This window comes from Molothrus ater, chromosome Z (assembly GCF_012460135.2).
Source record: "Molothrus ater isolate BHLD 08-10-18 breed brown headed cowbird chromosome Z, BPBGC_Mater_1.1, whole genome shotgun sequence".
Taxonomy (NCBI): Eukaryota; Metazoa; Chordata; class Aves; order Passeriformes; family Icteridae; genus Molothrus; species Molothrus ater.
In genome coordinates, this window is record NC_050511.2 from 21,535,682 (window position 1) to 21,557,541 (window position 21,860).

At 39.7% G+C, this 21,860-nt stretch overlaps 1 protein-coding gene across 1 annotated transcript in view; it reads left to right on the forward strand.

Annotated features, from left to right (window-relative positions):
- The window catches only part of MAST4 (microtubule associated serine/threonine kinase family member 4), a 278,816-nt gene that overhangs the window by 117,844 nt on the left and 139,112 nt on the right, over positions 1-21,860 (forward strand). Inside the window, exon 5 of the mRNA XM_036402886.1 lies at positions 17,228-17,259. Within this exon, the coding sequence (XP_036258779.1) occupies positions 17,228-17,259 (32 nt within the window). The remainder of the gene's footprint in view (positions 1-17,227; positions 17,260-21,860) is intronic.

Below are 21,860 nucleotides of genomic sequence, written 5' to 3' on the forward strand. Positions count from 1 at the left end.
GGCTCTGCTGGGAGCAGCAGCCTCAGCTTGGAGCAGGCACGAGAGAAGAGAGGGGGAGAGAGGATGAGAAGGTAAGAGAGTAGGAGAGTGAAGTTCCCGTTACAATACAATAAATCTTCTTCTGTGCTGAATATTCTATTTCTCACTAACCAGTCTAGTACAAATCCTATAGCATTTACATACAGCCTATAAGAATCATTACATTACCATACTGTGTTACATTTTAAACCCTAACAACTACTCTTTGGACCCCTTCTGCCAAGCTGGCAGGGTCTGCTCTGACCCTTGGACCTGCCTGCAAGCAGAGGGTCTTGTTTCATCAAAAGGGGATTACCTTCAGTCTGGCCACACCATTGTTTTCCAGTTGTTCAGTAACTAAGGTATCTCAAAGCTTGCTTTCATTTCAATCGTGCTTATAGTTTCTATATTCTCAAAATCTTTTGCCAGACAATCATATTTATAAGGCTTTCCTGTTTCATCTTCCCCAACACCTACTACCCAATCTAAACCTGCCCCCTTTCAGTTTGAAGGCATTACTCTTTTTCCTCTCAGTACATGCCCTTGTAAAAAGGTGTCTTCATTGTTTTTAGACTCTGTTCAGGTACTGAGTACCTGAAATCTTCTGTTCTCGAAAATGGACAATCCCAATTCTCTCAGCCTTTTTTTCATAGGAGATGTGCTCCATCCTTCTTGTCATTTTGATGGCTTCCTCTGGACTCATTTCAACAAGTGAGTATCTTCACTGTGCTGAGGACCTCAGAAGTGAACACAGTATTCCAGGTGGGGTCTCACCAGAGCAGAGTAGAGGGACGGAATCCTCTCCCTGGCCTTGCTGGCCATGTTGCTTTGGATGCAGTCCAGGACACGCTTTCTGGGGTATATGTGCACATGGCTGGGTCATGTCCAGCCTCTCAGCCACCAGCACCCCCAAGTGCTTTTCAGCAGAGCTGCTCTCAGTGTGTTCATCTTGAAGCTTCATACTGGGAGTTGCCCCACCTTAGGTGCAGGACCTTGCATTTTGTCTTGTTAAAACTCATGAGATTCCCACGGTCCCACTTCTTCAGCCTGTCCAGGTCTGTCTTGATGGCTTCCTGTTCTTCAGGTGTGTCAGCTGCACCACTCAGCTTGAGGAAATCTGCAAATTTGCTGAGGGTTCACTTGATTCCTTTATCTGTTTTCATTAAGGTTGATATTATATAATGCTTAAGGACCCCTGAGGGACATTGCTTGTCACTGTATGTTGGGATTCTGAACCATTGATCACTGCCTCTGCATGCGACTGTCCCAGCCAATTCTTTATCCACATAACTGTCCACCCACTGCACCCAATAAATCCATCTGTCTCCACTTTAGAGAGATGGATGTTGTAGGGGACTGTGTCATAGGCCTTAGAGAAGTGCAGATAAATGATACTTGTAACCCTGTCCTTGTCCATTGATGTAGTCACACCATTAAAAAAATGTGAAGTATAAAAGATGCTGGGACACTGGGGATTCTGACTTGTCTGCTTGATCTACAAAGCAGAGTTGGTTCTCAGATATACATGGAAGCAATATAGATGTAATCTCTAAATAGCTTTTGCTGTATTACAGTGCATTAATATATTTACATTAGCTGGTGGTACCTTGAAACAGAAGCTTAATATAAAGGGTTGCTGGTTAATTTGTTTGCTGGAGCTTTTTAGTGTGTCACAAATGTGGACACAAGTAGACAAAATTAAAGAAAGTGCTCTAGTAGTTATGATCTGTAAGACAAAATAAAACATGCATTTATAAAGCTGTGAAAGTTAACAGTTAAATAAAAGCCAATTTGATATGGGAGCATGGAATTGAGAAAGAGTTACAAGGGAAAGCATTCAGACAATTTTCAAGCTTTTTTGTGTTTCAGTGCATAAATAAAGCTGTATTCAGATTAGGCTGCAGGTGTAAATTAGGAACATCTGTCTAAAAATTATGAAGGATACTGAGAATTTTGTTAGCTTGGAAAAAACCACTGTAGAAGAGTGTATTTAATAAACTCCAAACTGTGAAGAGAGAAGACATTTCAGCACAGATAGTTTGCTTTTGCACTCATTCTGGTGTGAGTACCCTATCAATTAGTTATGCAGCCAAGTAATCCCTCAACTCCCACTGAACAATTTCTGCAGAACATTTTTTAAAAAAATCTGATACTTGCTTGTTTATAAAGTAATTTCTGAATTTAAACCAGTAATTTATTGTACTTTTTGAACTGATAAAATTTTTCTACAACTGTTTTCTCTGTCTTAATGGCTCATGATTTGTAATTGTAAAGAAATAGTTTGCTGCTGAGAACCATGTTTCTACCTGTTAAACCTAGACTGAAGGTCTTAAATAGTTGAGAGGTCTCATTAAAAATAATGATTTATATATGGATGGTGATAATAAATAGGTAGATGGATCAGCTGCTATTTTGTATCATTTTAGGCTCCACCTTAAGCATTAAAACTACACTCCTAAAATTTTACTGCTTTTTACCATAAAATTAACACAAATCAGAGAGTCTTATTGTTAGAGTAGAATATTAGTGCATTGTGTTCATCATAGGATCTGCTCATATAAAAAAGAAATCATTTAGTAGACAGGGGAGTGCAGAGAATGAAGCACTATTCCGTAGCACTACTCTGTGGCAACAGCTGACAGAAGGTTGATTTGATGGCCAATTGATTGCTAGAAAGTTATGTTTACCAAAGGTTAGAGAGTCTGGTAGATGTATAAATAGAAACAGAAGATATGTTACAGTCAAATATTATGGATGGGTCCTCCCTGGCAAGTTAAAATTATCTTCCTTATAAAATGATTCTCCTGGCCAAGTCAGTGTGTCAGTAGTGTAATACTCATTGCACTAGATAGGTTTTGTAACATTCTACACCAAACTGGGGAAAAAAATCCACAGTACTCCCTTTTCTCCTTACTAAAACTTTAATTCTATACAAGGCAATACCAAGTTATAATTAGATATTTTCAGCTGTTACTTCAGATGTGTGATCTCCATCTCAGTGTTGCTTGCATGCTTCCCAGTTGATTAAAAATAGAAGTAGCTGTGGCAGAAATAGTATTATAAATAGTTTGGCTAGAATAAATGCTAGTATGTATGCAAAAATATATTACAGAAATTTAAAGTCAGTCTTAAAATATGGTTAAATTAGTCAGCATGCAACCTCATTTATGTGTGGAATGCATAGTACGGACACAAAAAAAGTGGTGAAGTGGGACCAAATAGTGATCTATATTTTGAAATGTCAGCCTAGAACTGGGGTTGGGGAAATGTTGGGTCATACCAGAGTTGGGAAGTATTTCAGCCATGCTGAGGTCAGGTTTGTGTCTTCAAAAAGACAGGTGTGGTGTTTTTTTTGTTTGTTTTTTTTTTTTTTTTTTTTGTTTGTTTGTTTGTTAGTTTGGTGGTTTTTTTTATTTTTTTTTTTTTTTTTTTTTTTTTTTTTTTTTTTTTTTCACAGAGAGAACTGTGTTATTCACAGAATCATGTAGTTTAGAAAAGACCTTTAGTGCAAGTCTTTGACCTGCTGACCGACTGGTGCTATGTCCAGTCATTTCTTGAACACCTCCAGGGATGTTGGTTCCACCACCTCCCTGGGCAGCCCATTGCAGTGCTTAGGAACCCGTTTCTTTCTGATGTCCAGCTCGAGCCTTCTCTGGTGCAGCTTGAGGCCATTTCCTCTCATCCTGTCTGTTGTTGCCTGGGAGAAGAGGCTGACCTCCACTTGGCTATACCCACTTGTCAGGCAGTTGTGGAGAGCGATAAAGTCACCCCTGAGCCTCCTTTTCTCCAGGATAAACAATCCCAGCTCCCTCAGTGGCTCCTCATAGGACTCACTCTGTAGATGCATCACCAGCTTTGTTGCTCTTTCCTGGATACACTCCAGTACCTCAATGTCCTTCTTGAATTGAGGAGCTCAGAACAGCACAGGATTCAGGGTGTGGCCTCAGCAGTGCCCAGCACAGGGGGACAGTCCCTGCCCTGGCCCTGCTGGCCACAGCATTGCTGATCCAGGCCAGGATGCCATTGGCCTTCTTGGCCACCTGGGCACAGCCTGGCTCATGTTCAGCTGCTGTCACCAGCACCCCCAGGTCCTTTCCAGCCACTCTGCCCCAGCCTGTGGAGCTGCCTGGGGTTGTTGTGACCCAAGGGCAGGATCCAGCACTGGGCCTTGTTGAACCTCACACCATTGGCCTCAGCCATGATCCAGCCTGTCCAGATCCCTCTGCAGAGCCTTCCTGCCCTCCAGCAGATCAACACTCCCACTTAATTAGTCTTATCCATGAACTTACTGAGGGTACACTTGGTTCCCTCATCCAAATAATGGGTAAAGATTTAAACAGCATTGGGTCCAGTACTGAGCATTTGGGAACCTCACTAATGACTGTCTACCAATTGGTTGTGGCACCATTGTCCCTAAAAGTGTTGTCACCTCACACGCAGTAGGCCTGTTTACACATGGAGCTGAGGTATTTGTTTCTTTCATATTTGTGCTTAGATGAGAGCTTTGTGGTAAATCTGAGAAACACCAATTCTTGAAATTTTACACTGTGTATCCACTTTGGGAAACAGTGGGATGTTGGCTACAAGATACCTACTTCTTGCATTAATTAGTTTTCTAAGTTCTATTGGTTGAATTATTCCCTTGCTTCTCATGTTGATTAGCCTGCATGCTCAGTCTTGCCCTTCTTTTTAGTCAGTGGGTTTCTTGATCCCTGAGTCGAAGGTCACAATCCCCCCCCTGCTGAATTGCGTTTTACCCTGTTGTCTCAGTGTACAGCTGCTGATTGAGCTCAAGTTCCCCGGAGCCTGAGGACAAGATGCTGTGAACTGGCACCAGTCCCTTGCACTACAAAGTGCACGAGGCTCTGGCACAGCCAGGTGACAGCAGAGAACAGCAGGAGCTGATGTCTCAGCTCAGAAAGGCCCCAGACTTGCACAGGGTATAAAAGCCCAGGTGGTCCTTTGTTCAGTGTCCTTCCTTGTGAGGCTGTGAGGCCTGTTTCAGGGGTAAGCCAAAACCTGTTCTACAACCCTTTTCTTATTCCATGTAACTCTCTGAGTAAAGCATTATTTCTGACCCCTGCGATATCAGCACCATTCATCACTACTCCCTGGGCCCAGCCAGCCAGCTGGTTTTTAACCCAGTGAAGAGTGCACTTGTCCAAGGTGTGGGCTGACAGCTTCTCCAGCAGAATGCCTCAGGAGACAATAGGCTCCAAAGACTTTGCTGAAGGGAGACTGCATCCACAAACTTTTTGTCATCCCCCCAGGCAGGTCACCTGATCATGAGAGGAGATCAGGTTGGCCATGCAGGAGCTGCAGTTGCTAAATATATGCTGTCTGATCCCTTAAATGTCCTGTGTGTGCCATGTGATAAGGTCATCTCATAAGGTCATTCAAGGTCATCTGATAAGCTTCCTGGTCACTGAGGTACGTCACTATAGATGTACTTATTTTACCTACTTACTGTTGGTAAGCATGGGAAATGTGGTTTAGATGAATGGACAGTGGGGTGGACCAAGGACTGGCTGAATGGCAGAGCTCAGAGGGTCAGGATCAGGGCAGCAGAATCCAGTCGGAGGCCTGTAGTCAGTGGTGTTCCCCAGGCATCAATACTGGGCCCAGTCTCACTCAACTTGTTTATCACTGGCCTGGGTGAAGGGATCCAAGGTACCCTCAGCAGGTTTGCTGATGATCCAAACTGGGGATGGCTGATACACCTGAAGGCTCTGCTGCCTTTGGGCTGGGCCTTGGTGGGCTGGAGAGTTGGACAGAGAGAACCCTAACGAGGTTCAACAAGGGCAAGTGCAGGGTCCTGCAGCTGGGGAGGAATAACCCCAAGGACCAGCACAGGCTGGGGCTGCCCCACTGAAGAGCAGCTGTGCAGAGAAGGACCTGGGAGTCTTGGTGGATCACAAGGTGACAATGAGCCAGCAGTGTGGCCCTGTGGCCAGGAGGCCCAGTGGGATCCTGGGCTGCACTGGGAAGAGCGTGGCCAGCAGGTCAAAGGAGCTGATCCTCCCCCTCTACTGGGCCCTGGTGAGGCCACATCTGGAGTGCTGTGTCCAGCTCTGGGCTCCTCAGTACCAGAGAGACAAGGAGCTCCTGGAGAGGGTCCAGCAAAGGGGCACAAAGATGATGAGGGGTCTGGAGCATCTCTCTTAACGAGGAGAGACTGAGAGAGCTGGGCCTGTTTAGTCTAGAGAAGAGAAGACTGAGAGGGGATCTCATCAATGCATATAAATGTCTCAGAGGTGAGTGCCAAGAGCATGGTGCCAGACTCTTTTCAGAGGTGCCCAGTGCTGTGACAAGGAGAAATTACACAAGCAGTTTAACCTCAACATGAGGCAGGACTTCTTTATGTTGAGGATAGCAGAACAGTGGAACTGACTGCCCAGGAATGTCCTGAAGATGTTAAAAATTCAGCTGGACACGATGACTGGACCAGATGATCTCTGGAGTCCATCCAACCCTAGCTGTTCTGTGATTCTATTATCTTCACTAATGAAATTAGTATGGAAGATACGCTGGTGCTTTCCCTGACTCAGATAGCTTGGTGGTGTGACTGCAGAAAAAGGTGAAAGCTGATATATTAGCCTGCCAGTTTAATCATATAAATCAGTATATGAACTGGGAGGAATTTTTTATACTATTCCCTCTTGCAGACTTACTTTTGGACTTGCTTGTCTCCTTCTGGTTTAAAACCATCTAGTAAGTGCAGATAAAAACTATTGTTGTCTTCCCTTTGCTTTTGTTTCATGTTGAATAGATACAAATCTGAAGGTGTATCTTCTGTTCTTTTTTTATCTTTATATTTTGTGAGGGTCTTTTGGACTAGTTGCACAAGAAATCTGTGCCTTTGGAAAGTTCTTCCCATTAATTAGCAGATATTTCATGGTAGAAACTTGCAGACAAAGATATTTGACAGAGATACGAATTTGAGTAACAGTCACTGATCCTGTTAGACCTTATTAAGCTGGTGTAAATAGGATTATCAGTCAAAGGTAAAAGGAAATTTAAGAAATGTAATGCTTGCAAAACTTAATACAGTTGCTGATATGATTTACTGTAGTTTCACTTGAAACAATCATTTTGCCATATTGAACAAGGAGGGGAATGGAACTGTCTATAAAATGGCAATAAACCAAAAAGACTATCTGGGTCCTAATCTCATTTGATCTAGAGTGTTAGTAGTCCAAATAAAAACTATAAAATATACCTGACTTTATTGCTAGCACATAGAGAGGGACCAGGTAATGATATAAATTGTGGAAAAAGATTTATCACAGTTACATGTTTGCTTTTTTTATGGAAGAACAATTGTCTTTCCACTGTGTTTTTTAGCTGAAAACTGTGTTCAGGGTGAAACAGTGCTTATGTCAAGAGTTCAGAAATTCTTACACACAGTGGTACAGCACTAGCCTAATAATTAATATTGTTTTATCAATTATTATTCCAGTGAAATTGTCAGTATTAGGAAGTTGGGGTTGGGCCTCAAGATAGTTGCTGCTAGACATCAGCTTCGTCTCTGCATGAGAGATTTTAGACCTAAGATTGATACAGATTGGTACAGGAGATTTGTGTGTTGTTGAACACATTTTGATGCTTTCAGATAAAAATAAAAACAGCAGACTCATAAGGGTTGTATTATGTTCCCTTTCTGATAGGGAAATGAATATTTAAAAAAAGCACTGAAATTCCCAAATTACATTTTTTCCTGTCTTCCTGTGGTGGATACTCAAAATTGAGATTGCAGCTAATTAGAGAACTTGGATATATCAGCAGGAAGAGCAATGTAATATCAATATGGATCATAGGATTTTTGTTCTATTATCTTTGGAGCGGTTGAAATAAATTTTTCTTGTTTTGGAGTGTGTGTTGATTAGTATTTGAATATTTGTCAAACAGTTCATGCTGGTGGTGTCCTCTTGCCTACCATATAGGAAGAGGAATAGTGACAATAGCCTTCTGCAGTTCAGTAGCAAACAAGTGTGGCAAACAGACAGGACAAGGCAGGACATGTAGAAAAGGCCCATGAGTAACTATGTTTAGATTGATCTGGTTTAGGGGATCTCCAGATTTTTCAGGGCATTTAAAGCTCTGTAAGAAACCAAGCTTCAGCTGAAATTGAACAAGCTGAAAAATCAAATGTTAGGAGAAACGTGTGACTAGAGTTTTGAAGTGAAAAAAAAGTGCACATTACGACTAACCCGTTTTCAGAAACGAGATTAATATTTACCGAGTTCGTCTCCAGACAGTCTCACTTTTTCCAGTCTAGCCCTTGCTTGAGAACTTGAAACTTTCTTTCACATCAGTGGAGTATATTGCTAATAAGTTGTGTGGAATCAGCTGAACTGATCAAATGTGAATTTATAAAAACTGATTAAAATGTCAACACTAAGCAAAATCTCTAATTTTGATACTTCTAGTTGCATAAGGGGCAGAAAATCTGGTATCATAAGCAGAGCAAATATAAACTATCCTTTTTCTGCAAAAGATATCTCTTTTGAAAGTGAAAATATAATGTTTTGTCATTGCTGTTCCATGTGATTTTTCTGGGTGAAAAAGTGAGTTACTTGTGCCCTTTATTTTTGGTTTTCCCCAAGTATTTCCCTTATGTGTGAAGAGCAGCTGCAGAGCTCAGTCCTGCAGGTCTGAGGGTGGGCATTGTGGGCACAGTACTGCTTTGACTAAACACCTTGATTCAATTCTGCTGAGCTTAAAGCTTAGTTCCAGTGAACTTTCCTCTTCTGGCTTGGTCTCCTCCAGCTGATGATTGTGAACATGTTAAGGTAGAGCAAGGCCTGTATTTTGCTAGTGCTAATCAGTCCTGGCAGAAAGAACAAATGTATTTTGACATTTTTTTGCCCCTTCCATCCTGTGCAAAATGACTAACAAAAACCATTGCAACCAAAGCCTGAGCGTAGGCAAGTCTCTTCTGCTGAAGGCAAGCTTAGTCATTTTATCATCTAGTTACTGATTTCAACAAAAGTCGGCAGGAGTTTCTGAATTGTATAATGCAAAACATGATTTGCATCTGGGGAAAGGAAGGCATCCAGATTCTTGTGGGCATAATGGTCTAAAGCAACCATGTCAAGAAATTCATGCTGGCCCACTGTGTGCTGTAGTAGTTTTTTTTTCTTTTGCTTTTTAATAGTAGGCAAAATCCTTTGTGGGTAAGCACTGCTTTTGGTTTGATGAAAGATTCAAACAAAACTTAGAGAAATCACTGGCTTTAGTTAAACCATGGATTTACGGTTTTCCTGTTCTGGTTATCCGTAAAATTGTTTATATTTGTTCAGGTGAACACTTGTACCATTAGCTGGGATTTATGTCTTGTCCAACTTTTTTTTTCCTTTTTAATCTCCTTTTCCCTTAATATATGGTAACACTTTTAAACTTTGTTGATGGGAATATTCATGTGAACTTCGCAGCTGGAATCTGTTGAGTGTTGGTGTTTCAAACACTTCACAGTCCGTGCATTTTCTCAATTAGTCATGTGGTGATGTACTTTGCCAAGGGATGAAATAAAGTGTAGGACAGCAGGTCAGAATTGAGCATAGATTTTCTAACACTGTGTTAGATGAAATGATTTTGTGTACTTGGAGGTGGAGAGTTCATTCAGAATTTTCACATGTTTTTCTTAAAGAAACATGGTTATTTATTTTTTTAAATTGAGCTGACAGTGCAACATAGCGGGCAACAATCTCTTAAATAGCATTTTTCTACTATGTTTTAGTGTGAATTATTTGAAATAAGGAAAGATCACACCACTAGAAAATGAATGCAGAGATTTACAGAGTTAATGTTGGAACAGTCAAATTGCTCTCTTTTCAGAAAGGCTTGTGCTTCTCATTGAAAGGGGTTTTTCACCTTTTACTATTTATGGTAGCTACTCTTAAATAAGCTGTGCTGCATTGTTGTCATAAGGTAGTTGATGTGTTCTGCCACTGCTGCTTTTCATGGAGAAAACATGAGATCCAGCAGAGATAATATGCATAGTTTGCATAATTCCTAAATGCATTCCTGCTTCTCATTTGGGCAGAAGGTTACTGATTTGGTAGGGCTTTTTTGTGATGATTTGGTATGTCCTTGAAGCATTGAGTATTATGGACTCCACTGGGGTAAACTAGGCTTGCCACATTTTCTCCGTTGATGGATTTTATTGCCATAAATGGTATGTTTGTAGCACTTCTGATTTACTTATTTGTTTACTAACTTTCTTTTTATTTTTTTCCCCTGCCCATGTCAGTTTGGTTATTTTTTCTCTTTCTAACATTGAAAAATGATACTCAAAACTACTTCGAGTTTAGGTTACTACTTCTTTTCAGGTTTTTTTACTTTCTCTGAATAAACTGTTGTAGTTCTTTGTCTTCTGCAAAAAAACTGCAAAAAACCTCTTAATTGTTCTTCTTTGTTTTCTGTTAATTTATTTCAAAATCTAGTTGGGAGTGTTATTGTATTGTATCCCTAAACAATATTTAACAAGGTAAACAGAGTTCTTTTGCTTATTAAATGTTATTACCTATCCCGCAGTTGAAGAGTCTTCAGACTATAGTGTATTTCATAGGAAAATCCTTACTTTTAACTTGTGGAATCCTTCTGAAATGTTTCATCTTCCGTATGATCCGTATGGATCAGTGTTTTTAATGCTTTATGAGAATTTCTAGAATACTACGCAAAACAAAACACATTTAAGTGCTATTTACTTAGTTGAGTCTAGTTTATTATAAATCTTAATGTTGTATCCGGTTCATCTCTAGGAAAATAGATTATTCAAATTGCTCTTGTACATGATAAAGTGATGGCTTTCTTTTTGTTATATGGTTTTTATATATAGCCAGTTTGGCATTCTTTTTGATCCAGTTAATTTGCATTTAAATTGATAATTTGCCTAGCACCTGAATATTGCTTTTACATCACATCTCAGAATACAGAACTGACACAAAGATATGTTTCTCCTTTGAAGGATACAGTCAGCAGTGCCTGTAACAAAAGCAGGGAAAGTTATCTAAGGAGATAAAAATGAATTGCATAGAACACACAATATTGAATTAGATAAAATGTGGTTCTCCCTGGCCAAGTTGGAGCTTAAGTGCCTCTTCACTTCTACAGTATATTCCGATTACAATCCGTGGTGGTGTTGCTAATTTTCAACTTGAAGTTTGGGGATGTGAGGGGAATAAGTTATCATGCAGAATAGCATCTTTAAATTTTGAAATGCACAATTAAGAATGTGTAGGATTAAGAATTAAGAAGCATTGTTTTGTCTCAAGGAGTGTTTTACTGAATGGAGTCTTCCTTGAGTAGTGATAACTACCTTCCAGAGCTTGCCAGTGCAGAAGTGGCAATTTCTGTTCATGGAAATGCTTGTGAAGGGATTATCTGTGATTTCAGTTGGTGAGAGTGAACTATAAGCAAGCAAAAACCCTGGTAAACTGGTGGCTGTGTCTGAATGAGTGGAAAGAATCTGCAAGCCTTCAGCTAAAAGACAGAACATCAGACTTTACTGTAAGGCGTGGATACTGCCAGGTTCCTTGGCAGCAAGTATGGGAAAGGAAAGATAGTGATTTTGACTTAGCCAGTGAAGAAGGTATTTGGTACAGTTGTCCTGAGAAAAATGGATATAGAATTGCATCTTGGACAAGTCTAGAACTCAGACTGCTTAGAAGGAGGTATTGCAAACACAAATTCACTTGGGTCATCTGAAAGGAAGAGCAGTTTTATATTAACATCTGTTTTGAGAGAAATCAGATCCAAGTGAAAACACCTTGACTGACAAAGAAAGACCTCAATGTATTTTCAGCATCTTTTTGAAAATTGGTGAATCCTGTGTTCAACTGCAATTTTTAGGGTAAATAGCCACTCCTAAAATTCCAACCTGATGTTAATAGAACACTATTTCTGAGGCAAGGGCTTGCTATTCCTGGAACCAGGAAACACTTAAGGTTGTCATAGAAACAAAGGACAGCTTTGCGAAACAAACTTGGAGCAGAAGATGCACATTTGGTGTGAGACACTACCACTTGTAATTTGTTGTGGTTGATCTGTCACAGACATTGCTGCTCTGTGATCCAAAAGAACCAAATGCTGGCAAAGTTGGAAGCAATAAAATAAAAAGCATAACCTGCCACTGCCTTGCTTAGGAGGTATTTAGAATGGATTAGTGCAATGACTTGATATATTAATCTTATAAAGAGGTCAAGATTAGTTTGTAAAAAGCTCTTGCACAGTGTAATACCTTTCTCTGATAGATCGAAACAATACTTTACTTTGTCACTTGCACTGTTTTATATTCTTATGCCACATCCAAATGCAAGATCTGCTGTCATCCCCCAGCTTATCTTCAGCAAAAACATAGTAATTACTTACGAAGAAATCCTTCAAATTCATTCCTCAAAGCACTAAGTCTTGCTGTCATTGATGATGATAAGAAGGTGAATTGTGTGCCATTGCTGATTTCTTTCCTTCCTGCTGTTACTAATGCAGTGAAATGTTACAATTTTAAGCTGTTAAGATCTAACACAGGTTACCAGAAAGCTGTCAGATATTTAAAATTTATGATGGATGGGGTAGAGCAACAGTGTTTAAAAAAAAACAACTCCTTTTATTAATTTTATTATACTTAACACCTCACCAGCTGAAGAATGCAACTGAAATTTGTTTTGAAAGGTGCACTTTTCCAGACTACTTTTATGAGCAACTCGAAACTCTGAAAAACTTCTTGAATATTTGAAGATTGCAGTTGTTGGAAGATGAAGCAGATTTACTGTGATTGCAAAATCAACCTTGTATTAACAATATGAGCTGTGTCTTTGGTAGTTTATGAATGTTGCAACTTTTTACTGGTTGTTTAAAATTGAACCAGTAACAAGCAGTAAGTTAATGACATTTTTTCTTCCTTGCATATAGGAGACAAAATTCAATATTTTAAATTTTCTCTAACTTGCTGGTAATCTTTACAAGGAATGTGAAGAAGTTAGTGTTTTCTAAGTCTAACCTCTTTTGTTCAGATCTATTTATGTTTTTTTTTTTTTTTTTTTTCCTAAAGGTAGTGGGATGGAGGCTTTGACCCAAAATATGTTTTATTTGTTTAGTGTGATGTGTTTATAAGGCTGAATATCTGCACTGTGGTGAAGATACTGAACTTGTGCATACTGAAGTACCTTAGGGGTGTGTAGGACCAGGGGAAGAATCATTATTATTGAAATAATCAAAAAGCATTATTCTTGTCAAAACATGTTATTGATAGTAAAATGCTCAGAGTAGAGAGTTTGAACTGATTGACAGCTGCAATTACATTCAGTATACCTGGTTCTTAATGCTACATCACAGCAATTTAGCACAGCTTGCACAGATCTCTTAAACTGGAGGCAAGGTTTATTATATTTTGTGACAATAGTTTTTGAGACACACAGGTCCTCAAGGGCAAGAGTCTCTGGTCCATTAAATCTGCTGTATTTTATTGCAGTGGAATGGAACAGCCCTAAAACCAGCCCAACTTGAACTGGCCAGAGGAGGATTCCATGTAGGGCAAGGGCAGAAGAGAACAGTGGGATCCTCTGGGGCAGAGCTGGTGACTGAGAACCATGCGGAGTTGTAGCGAAGGCATCTTATTCTCTTTCTAATGCCCCAGGCCCTTGCCTGCTAAGTATGTGATCCAAAGGTCCTGACCCTGCTAAGTTTTACCTTCAGCAGCCTGCATGCTTTGGATGCTGAGCAGTGGAACTAGGGCAGACAGGTCTTCTGGGTCTTCTGCTGAGGCTTTCAGAAATGAAATACTGATGTACCAGAAAACTGAAGTTGATGCAGGTCATTTGGAGTTTAACTGAGATCTGAACTGGAGCCTTGCAAGGCTGAAGAACTGAGTGACTTTTGGTTTGGTATCATTTGTCCCTCATTAAAGTGGCTGTGACAAAAGTAAAAGTGTTGTCTTTAACTTTTTAGTACAAATAATGTTTTGTATACCTAGGAAATAAATGATTTATCTAATCTAAGTTATAAGCTACACCTAAGTCCCATGTAGAGTGTGTTTATGCTTTTCCCACCTGTTTTGCATAGACCCAGTTGTGGAACTGTGTTGTACTATTGCAAAGCTACCACCATGTTGGTGACCCTTCTCAGGAGGGAGAAAGTCTGTAGTGACACAGTCAGTAATCTCTTAATTCCTTCAGGCTGTGGAAAAATCTTTGGGGTGGATGAGTCCTAAGTAACACCAAAAAATCATGTAGGAGCTGTAATAATTTAGTGTGATCTGAGCGTGAAAAACATGCTTCAGTTTACTACATTTTAGTTTACTTTTTTTTTCTTGGAGGTACTCCAGCTGGAGAAGCATGAGAGAAGTGACCTTTCATTTTAACATCATGGTTGTAATAGATAGGAAAAATGAGGATAGAAATATTATCCAGGAAGGATATTTGTTTTATTTCAGTACTTCTTTTGTTTATATGTATATTGTTTTAAAATCCAGCCTTAGAAATGCAACGTTTTGTAAATTGTCTTGTATGAATTATGTACAAGTGGTTTTGCTTTATTTTTTCTGTTTTACAGGGGGTGGTCTTGGCACTTTTAACATCTTTAACAGTGAGCCACTATTCTTCTGGAGCTTCATTTGATAGTCAAAAGTAGTGCTTCATCATGGCGTGCATGAGAATGTGCCAAGAGACTAATGTGACTTCAGGTGTCTACAGAAGCCAGTGTCTCTTATTTGCACTGCTGTAATAATGATAAACTACAACCAAAACACTCCGATTGAATCAAACAAACAAAAAAAAACCCACACAGATTCGTAGGAAACAAATTTAAAGTACACGTTGCAACTCAAACCCCCATGTACGACTCTTGCTCATACCATTTGGCAGCTTTCCCACAAGCATTGTCTATTACAGTATGACAGTGCCTACCATTACAAGTTACATGTTAGAAATAGAACACAATGACATTGTAAATATTAAAGAAAAAAACACAAAGGGAAGTACGTGGGTTCTAACTTGCAGTAACATTTTGTTCATGATGAATGTGACATTTTAAATTGAGGGGAATTACTCAGCTTCATAATGCAATATTGTATGCAGGTGTAACTGTTCTTTTGTATGTAAGCACATGTTATGCTAGAAGATGTTGTTTTAAAATGCAAATTCTGAACAGTTGCTGGAACTTCCTAGGAAGTACGAGAATTTGATACCGAGGCCCCTAATCCTGCTCTCCTGTGCCTTTGCATTACGATGTCTAATTGCATTGTTTCACACTATTTTTTCCTTCCTCATTCAATGAACAGGATGGGCGGTACTCAGGAATTGAGCTGCTACTTGATATTTTAGTCCTTATCATTTAGTTAGCAGCCCAGGCTTTATTTACTGCACACCATTTAAAACTTTCTAAAGAATACATAATTATTCATTCCCTTATGGCCTTTTATCTAAGGTGCCTGGCTGAACTATTTTTGTCCATTTGATTGTATTCTCATATGTGTTTTCTGGTCAATACCTATAGCTTTATCAAACCACAGAAGTTGAACCATTCTCATTGTCCTGATTAGAGCATATCTGGGAGAAAACCTCCAGAAGGGGTTCCTCTAGTAAGCACATTTAAGCAGGCCCTCCACCAGCTGGTTTGGGAAGATTTCCTGGGAGAAAAGTGGAAAAAACGTGTTTATTTAACAGGCAGAGCATTCAGCAGCACAAAAATTGAACAGTATTAAACAATAAAACCTCTTGCCAATCTGAAGATATGACAAACTCAGAAAGCCTCCTTTGTGGGCTGTAGCTCAGCTCACTCAGTCTCTTATCAGTCCCTCTGGTGCTGGAAATGCCTCAGCCCCGGCTTGGCCCAGTGGGCCACAGGTGCTCTTCTGGGTATTCAGTCCAGAGCAGGTTTAAATGGTTCCAAGAAGAAAAAAAACCACAGTCCAGGGAACTTGTCTACCTCAGCTAGCTAAGAACTTACTAAAAGCAAAGGAAGGCTTTGTCCCGCCATCTGTCCGTGCACAGACAACACAGTCCAGGAGCAGAATGTGGAGGAGTGAGTGCAGTGTCTGAAAACAAACAGACGAATGGGGATACAATTCAGCATCATAAAGTCACCCCAGGACACACATATGCAACCTCATCTTTCAACAAGGATGATGTCCTTCAAATGTATCTTGACTGTGTATCCTCTAGGTCAGATAAGTTGTCCTTTTATTTGAATGCAGTTGATTCTCTCTGCTGGGCATGATTGGAAAGATAATGCTTGACTAACGTAGCATTCAGGTTCATGTGAGAAATAAAAAAAAAAAAAAGAGGGTAATTGAACAATGGAACAGATTGCCTGGAGAGGTTGTGGGTGTCCATCTTTGCAAAATGTTCAAAATGATGTTCAAAATCCAGCTGGGTGTAGTTGTGATTAATTTGTTGCAATTGCCTCTGCTGTGAGTAGGTTGAACCAGAGGATCTCCAGAGATGCCTTCCAGCCTCAGCTATTCTGTGATTTATGCAATAGATGATAATATATACTTGTAGTATATATATTTTGCTTGTTTCTGATAGGCAAAACTTTATGGATCTTGTGGCTTTCTTCTACACTAAAATAACAGAAAAACGTTTGTTTTGCAGTTTCTATTTGACTAGGAGGCTATCTTGTCAATACCGTAAGAAATTGTTTAACTGTTAAACCATAGTCTGACTGACTATATAACTGTTCTCAGCAAAAGCTGTAGAAAAGTTTGTTGTTATGCTAGTACTTTGCAGGAGATTGTAATAAATTGTAATTATTTGTTGTGGACCAAACTACGTACTTAATCTTTCTTGGGTTTAAGACTATAGTGTAGAAAGCCTGGTGGCAATGGTCTCCTGTTCAGCTTGTGATCATGTAATTAACAACTTTTGAGTATTGGAAAGAACTTAGTTTATCTTTGTCAGTGACTCTTACAAATTTTAGTAGTGTCACCAGTGCATCATAGCTGACTGTAAGGCTTGTCCATAAAATCTGTCTATTGCTTGAAATACTTTATTATTGCTGCTGCAAAAAGGTACAGACTTTTCCAAATGCTAACGTTAATATTTCAAATAAGAAAGGAAAGTGGTACATGTAACATCTTTTAGTGTCCCAATATACCACTTTTGTCTCTCTGCTACTGATGGGATGAGAGGATTGTGGTACTTGTCTCAAAAAGACTACTTCAAATGAAAACATTTTATTGTTAATACACTGTAACTTTTTTCTGTTGCAGAAAGAGTTGAGCCTTCCAAGAAGAGGAAGTTTGTAAGTATATGAAGTTTTCTGCTGTTGTGCTTAGATTGTAGTATGTATTTTTGACAGTTTTAGAGTAGACTAGTTTTCTTTTCAGGGCAGTTAAAATGGCGGTTAAATGTGGCAGTTGTTCTGCCTGAGAATACATACAAAGAAATGAAAATTGTAAATGAAAACCTATGGGTTATGCAGATCCACCATTTTTATGCTGATCTTTTAGAGAAGCTATTGGGATTTTAGAGAAGCTATATGAGAGATTTCCAAAGGGATGCAAAGTTTTTAAGTTCAGGGTTTTGTTTTCTATTAAAGATTTTTCTTGTTAAAAATCAAGGAAGAAACATGTTTTCTTTGTGAATGATATAAAAGAAACTTGTCATGCTTATGGAACTCCATGAACAGTCTTGTTGAGAAGGTAGGATAAAAGAATAGATGAGTTTACTAAATATATAGGATTGTTAAGCTACTGTTTTGATTATGGAAAGACCATATATTCTTGTATAAATTGTTACTTATAATAATATGTACTCAGATGCTGTGTTCATTTGTGCTTTGCTTAGATTTCTATACCTTGGCTTTGATTCTCCAGTGGTTTTGAGCTGTTTGTTTTTAAAACTTGTATTTTTTATTTGCATCTGTGTAATTTCTTATTCTGTATTAGTAACTTGTTGAGAAAGGATTGGTATAAGAACATCACAAAATATCTTAAGAAGCAAACTCTGTTCACTTACTGCTTTCTTTCAAAAATGATACTATAAGATGATCTGTAGCTTATTGGTGACAATTTTGATTAAAACCCTGTGCCCTTGCACAAGAGGCCAGTTATTGGTTTCAACTTGATAGTGCTGTGTAGGTTTTAATGATAGCAGGTGAGATATGTGAATAACTGAAACTGTAACTGCTGGGAAAGTGCAGTGAAGTGCTTTGTTGTTCTGACTCAAAGAGCATACCAGAAGTCTGTACTTAATAGGATATCTGCTGTGTTGGAAAAGACTCTTATTTTAGGTTTGGATGCATGAGAAGTTTTATGGTATACAGTAAGCAAGCCCATTATGTAAGAAAAATCAAGAAAATAGAAAACTAATTTCTTGACAAGTATTTAATTATTTAAGTATTTCAGTGATAGAGAGAAAAACAGTTAAAGAAAATGATTTTTGGTGCATTCTTCTGGTGTCCTTCGTGCTTTATGTTAACCTGAAACTGTTGTGTGGGTACAAGACTGCCTCTGTTTAACTCTGTTAAAGTTAATGGCTAAACTGCTGTTCACTTCAGCCAGAGCAAAAAGTGGCTCTTGGAACTTGACCTTGCTTATTCTTGCTAGGATGTTTGACATTAAATGTTATTAGTTTACTCCAAATCTGAAAAATGACTGCATCTCAATCACCTCAGTTGCATTCACATACATACTGGTTTAGCTGATCACTGAGATACTAGTGTGCTTTTTGTGATGTTGCTGAGACTTTATTAAACTGTAGTAGAGAACAGCATCTTGTCAGCATAATCATATCCAGTTATTGAAGTGCTTAGGTTTCTGCAAATGGTTGTAGTGAGTTCACCCTGGCTGGGTGCCTGGCACGTACCAAAGCTTCTCTGTCACTCCCCTCTGCAACTGGACATAAGTGAGAAAATGCAGTGAAGGGTTCATGTGTAAAGTAAGGTAAGGACCGGGAGAGATCAGTCACCAAATACCGTCACAGGCCAAACAGACTTGAATTTGGAATAGTGATTGAATTTATTACTAAAAGAACCAGGATAATGAGAAGTAAAATAAATGCTAAGAGCACCTTCTCACACCAATCCATCCTTCTCAGGCTCTGCCTTTCCCCTCTCAGTGGCACAGAGAGACAGTGAATGGAGGTTATGGACAGTTCATCACATTGTCTCTGCTGCTGCTCAGGGAGAAGAGTTCTTCCTCTGCTCTAGTCTGGGGTCTCCTCCATGTTCTCCATGAACTTCTTCAGCATGAGTCCATCCCATAAGCAACAATTCTGCATGAACTGCTCCAGTGTGGGTCTCTTTCCACAAGGTGCTATCCTTCAGGCACAGTCTGTTCCAGACTGTGAGTCCCCCCACAGGATCACAAGTCCCACCAGGACCCTTCTCCAGCATGGGCTCCTCTCTCCATGGAGGTCCTTGTCAGGACCCTGCTCCAGCCCAGGCCTCCCACAGGGTCACAGCCTTGTCTCAGGCATCCACCTGCTCTGGCCTGGGTCTCCTCCAGGGGCTGCAGGTGGATCTCTGCATCCCCTGGGACCTCCATGGCTGCAGGGGCACAGCTGCCTCACCATGGTCTCACCACAGCTGCAGGGGAACCTCAGCTCTGGCACCTGGAGCACCTCCTGTCCCTCCTTCACCAACCTTAGTGTCTGCAGCGCTGTGAACAGGGTGACCCCAACGTCTGGGAATGATTGGCATCTGACTACATTGATTCAGAAGGCTGAACAATTGCTTTATTAAACTGTATTATATTACATTATACTACACTATACTGTACGGTACTGTACTGTACTATACTATACTATACTAAAGATACATACTAAAGAAAAGCTTGTGACTGTCTCCAGAGAGTCAGGACACAGCTTCGAGTGATTGGTTAACTAACATAATCAACCATCACCAGAATCCAATTACCAAATCCCTTCAGGTAAACAATTTTCCTAACACGTTCCACATGCGCAAAAACAACTGGAGCAAAGAATAGCAATAAGAATTGTTTTCTCTTTCTCTGAGGTTCCTCACTGCAATTTGCAGGAAATAGAATTATCCTTTGGAAGTTGTTCCTGCCTGCTTTCTATGAAGAGAGCTGCAGCTACATATTGTCGCTCTGCTCTTTTCTGGCTGCAATTATACCTGTGCAATAACTTTTTTTTTCCTTCTTAAATCTGTTACCACAGAACTGTTTACATAATTTCATTTGCGCAGCCTTGGTGAGCGGCAGGTGAGCGGCATTGGATCTGCCAGACACAGAGAAAGCTTCTAGCAGCTTCTCCCAGTAGCCACCTTCTAGCTCCCCTACTACTAAAACCTGGCCATGCCAACCCAAACAATGGTATTTTAAAATTACTTTAATAGTGCTTAATTAAAAGGGCTCACACTGCTGAGGTTAGCAATAGCTGTGGGGTTATGTGCATGGGCCATGATGGCTGCTGTATTTGTATATTATATAAATGTTGACATGAAGGTTGAATTTCAAAATGTGAAAAGTCCTATGTTTTCCTTTATGTAGACATCTAGAGGTCTTGAACAGTTCCAGGCAGGGACATCTCACACTGTCTTTTGGTGCTTCAGGCCCAGTGTCATGCTGAGGACGCAGCTTTAAACAGGACAGGGAGAGCTATTTCAGGGGTGAGGAATCTTAGCATAGTTGGCTAATCTGAGATGAAGAGTTGTGGTTGGCTGAGAAGTGAGCTTCTCCATGCTTGGAGCACCCTCTGGCTGTGTTGGCTCAACTCTTTCTCTGGACACAGGCAGAATTGATCCAGGTTGCAACTTGCTTCATGCAGTTTCTTTAGCACGTTAAATTGCCCAACTGCACAAATGCTTCTTTCTGGCAGCAGGATATGGTGGCTTGGAGGCCGGATGAATGGATGGGAGCTTTCTCTCAGGCTGACTCCAGCAGCAAAAAGACTTTATATAAGCTTAGCCTGATTGTAAATCTGCGTGGCTGTTAGTATCCCACTTTGCAAGTCCATTGGAAAACTGAATAGGAGTATATTTTTGCACACTGCTACAATAGGGATGGGTTATTTATGTCTTGATGGAATATTTTTATTGATTTTTTTATTTTCACCTAAGACTTCCAACCCTAACCCTAGCTCAGTTGGTTAGATCATGGTGCTAATAACACCAAGGTTGTGGGTTTGATCCCTGTATGGGCTGTTCACTTAAGAGTTGATGTGATGATCCTTGTGGGTCCCTTCTAGCTCAGACTATTCTGTGATTCTGAAATATCAAGGAAGATACTTATGCTTAATGTAAAGCCAGACTCAGAAATACAGATTTAATTTGATCAGAATTGTGTTGCTGTTTGTGAAGCACACAGATCCTCTTATGAACCAGGGAATGCCTGATGGCATTTGCACATCCCTATCCAAGGATGTACACATGCACACACACAAAAATAGGTGAGCATAAATTTACCAGTAAAAAGGTACTATAAAGCTTTAAAATACTCTCAACATAGTACACATAATTTTTCACTGAAAAGGGACATGATGAATTACATTAAAACAGATCATTCCTTTTTCTAACACATGATGTGATAAATCATAAAAGAGGATGTAAGTGGGTAAAATCCATAGATTGTGTGTATTAGGGTGGGGTCTAGGGGTGACTTAGTGTGAGTGCAGTAATTGTGTAATTAATGGTTGTCTGGCATTGGCAAAAGTGATCAATGTATATAAGCATTTTTAAACCAGCTTTGGCTGTGTCTTCTTGTTCGTTTTGTGAACAGAAGTTGCATTCTCAGCGAGTGGCATTATTTGTCTTTGATTTTGTTTCGGTAAAGTTTCAAAACTGTATCACATACACAAAAAGAACAAATGACCATATAACCACCTGTTTTATTCTACTGCCTGAGAAAGTTCTTACGCATTGAGAAAACTGGCAGAAGAACA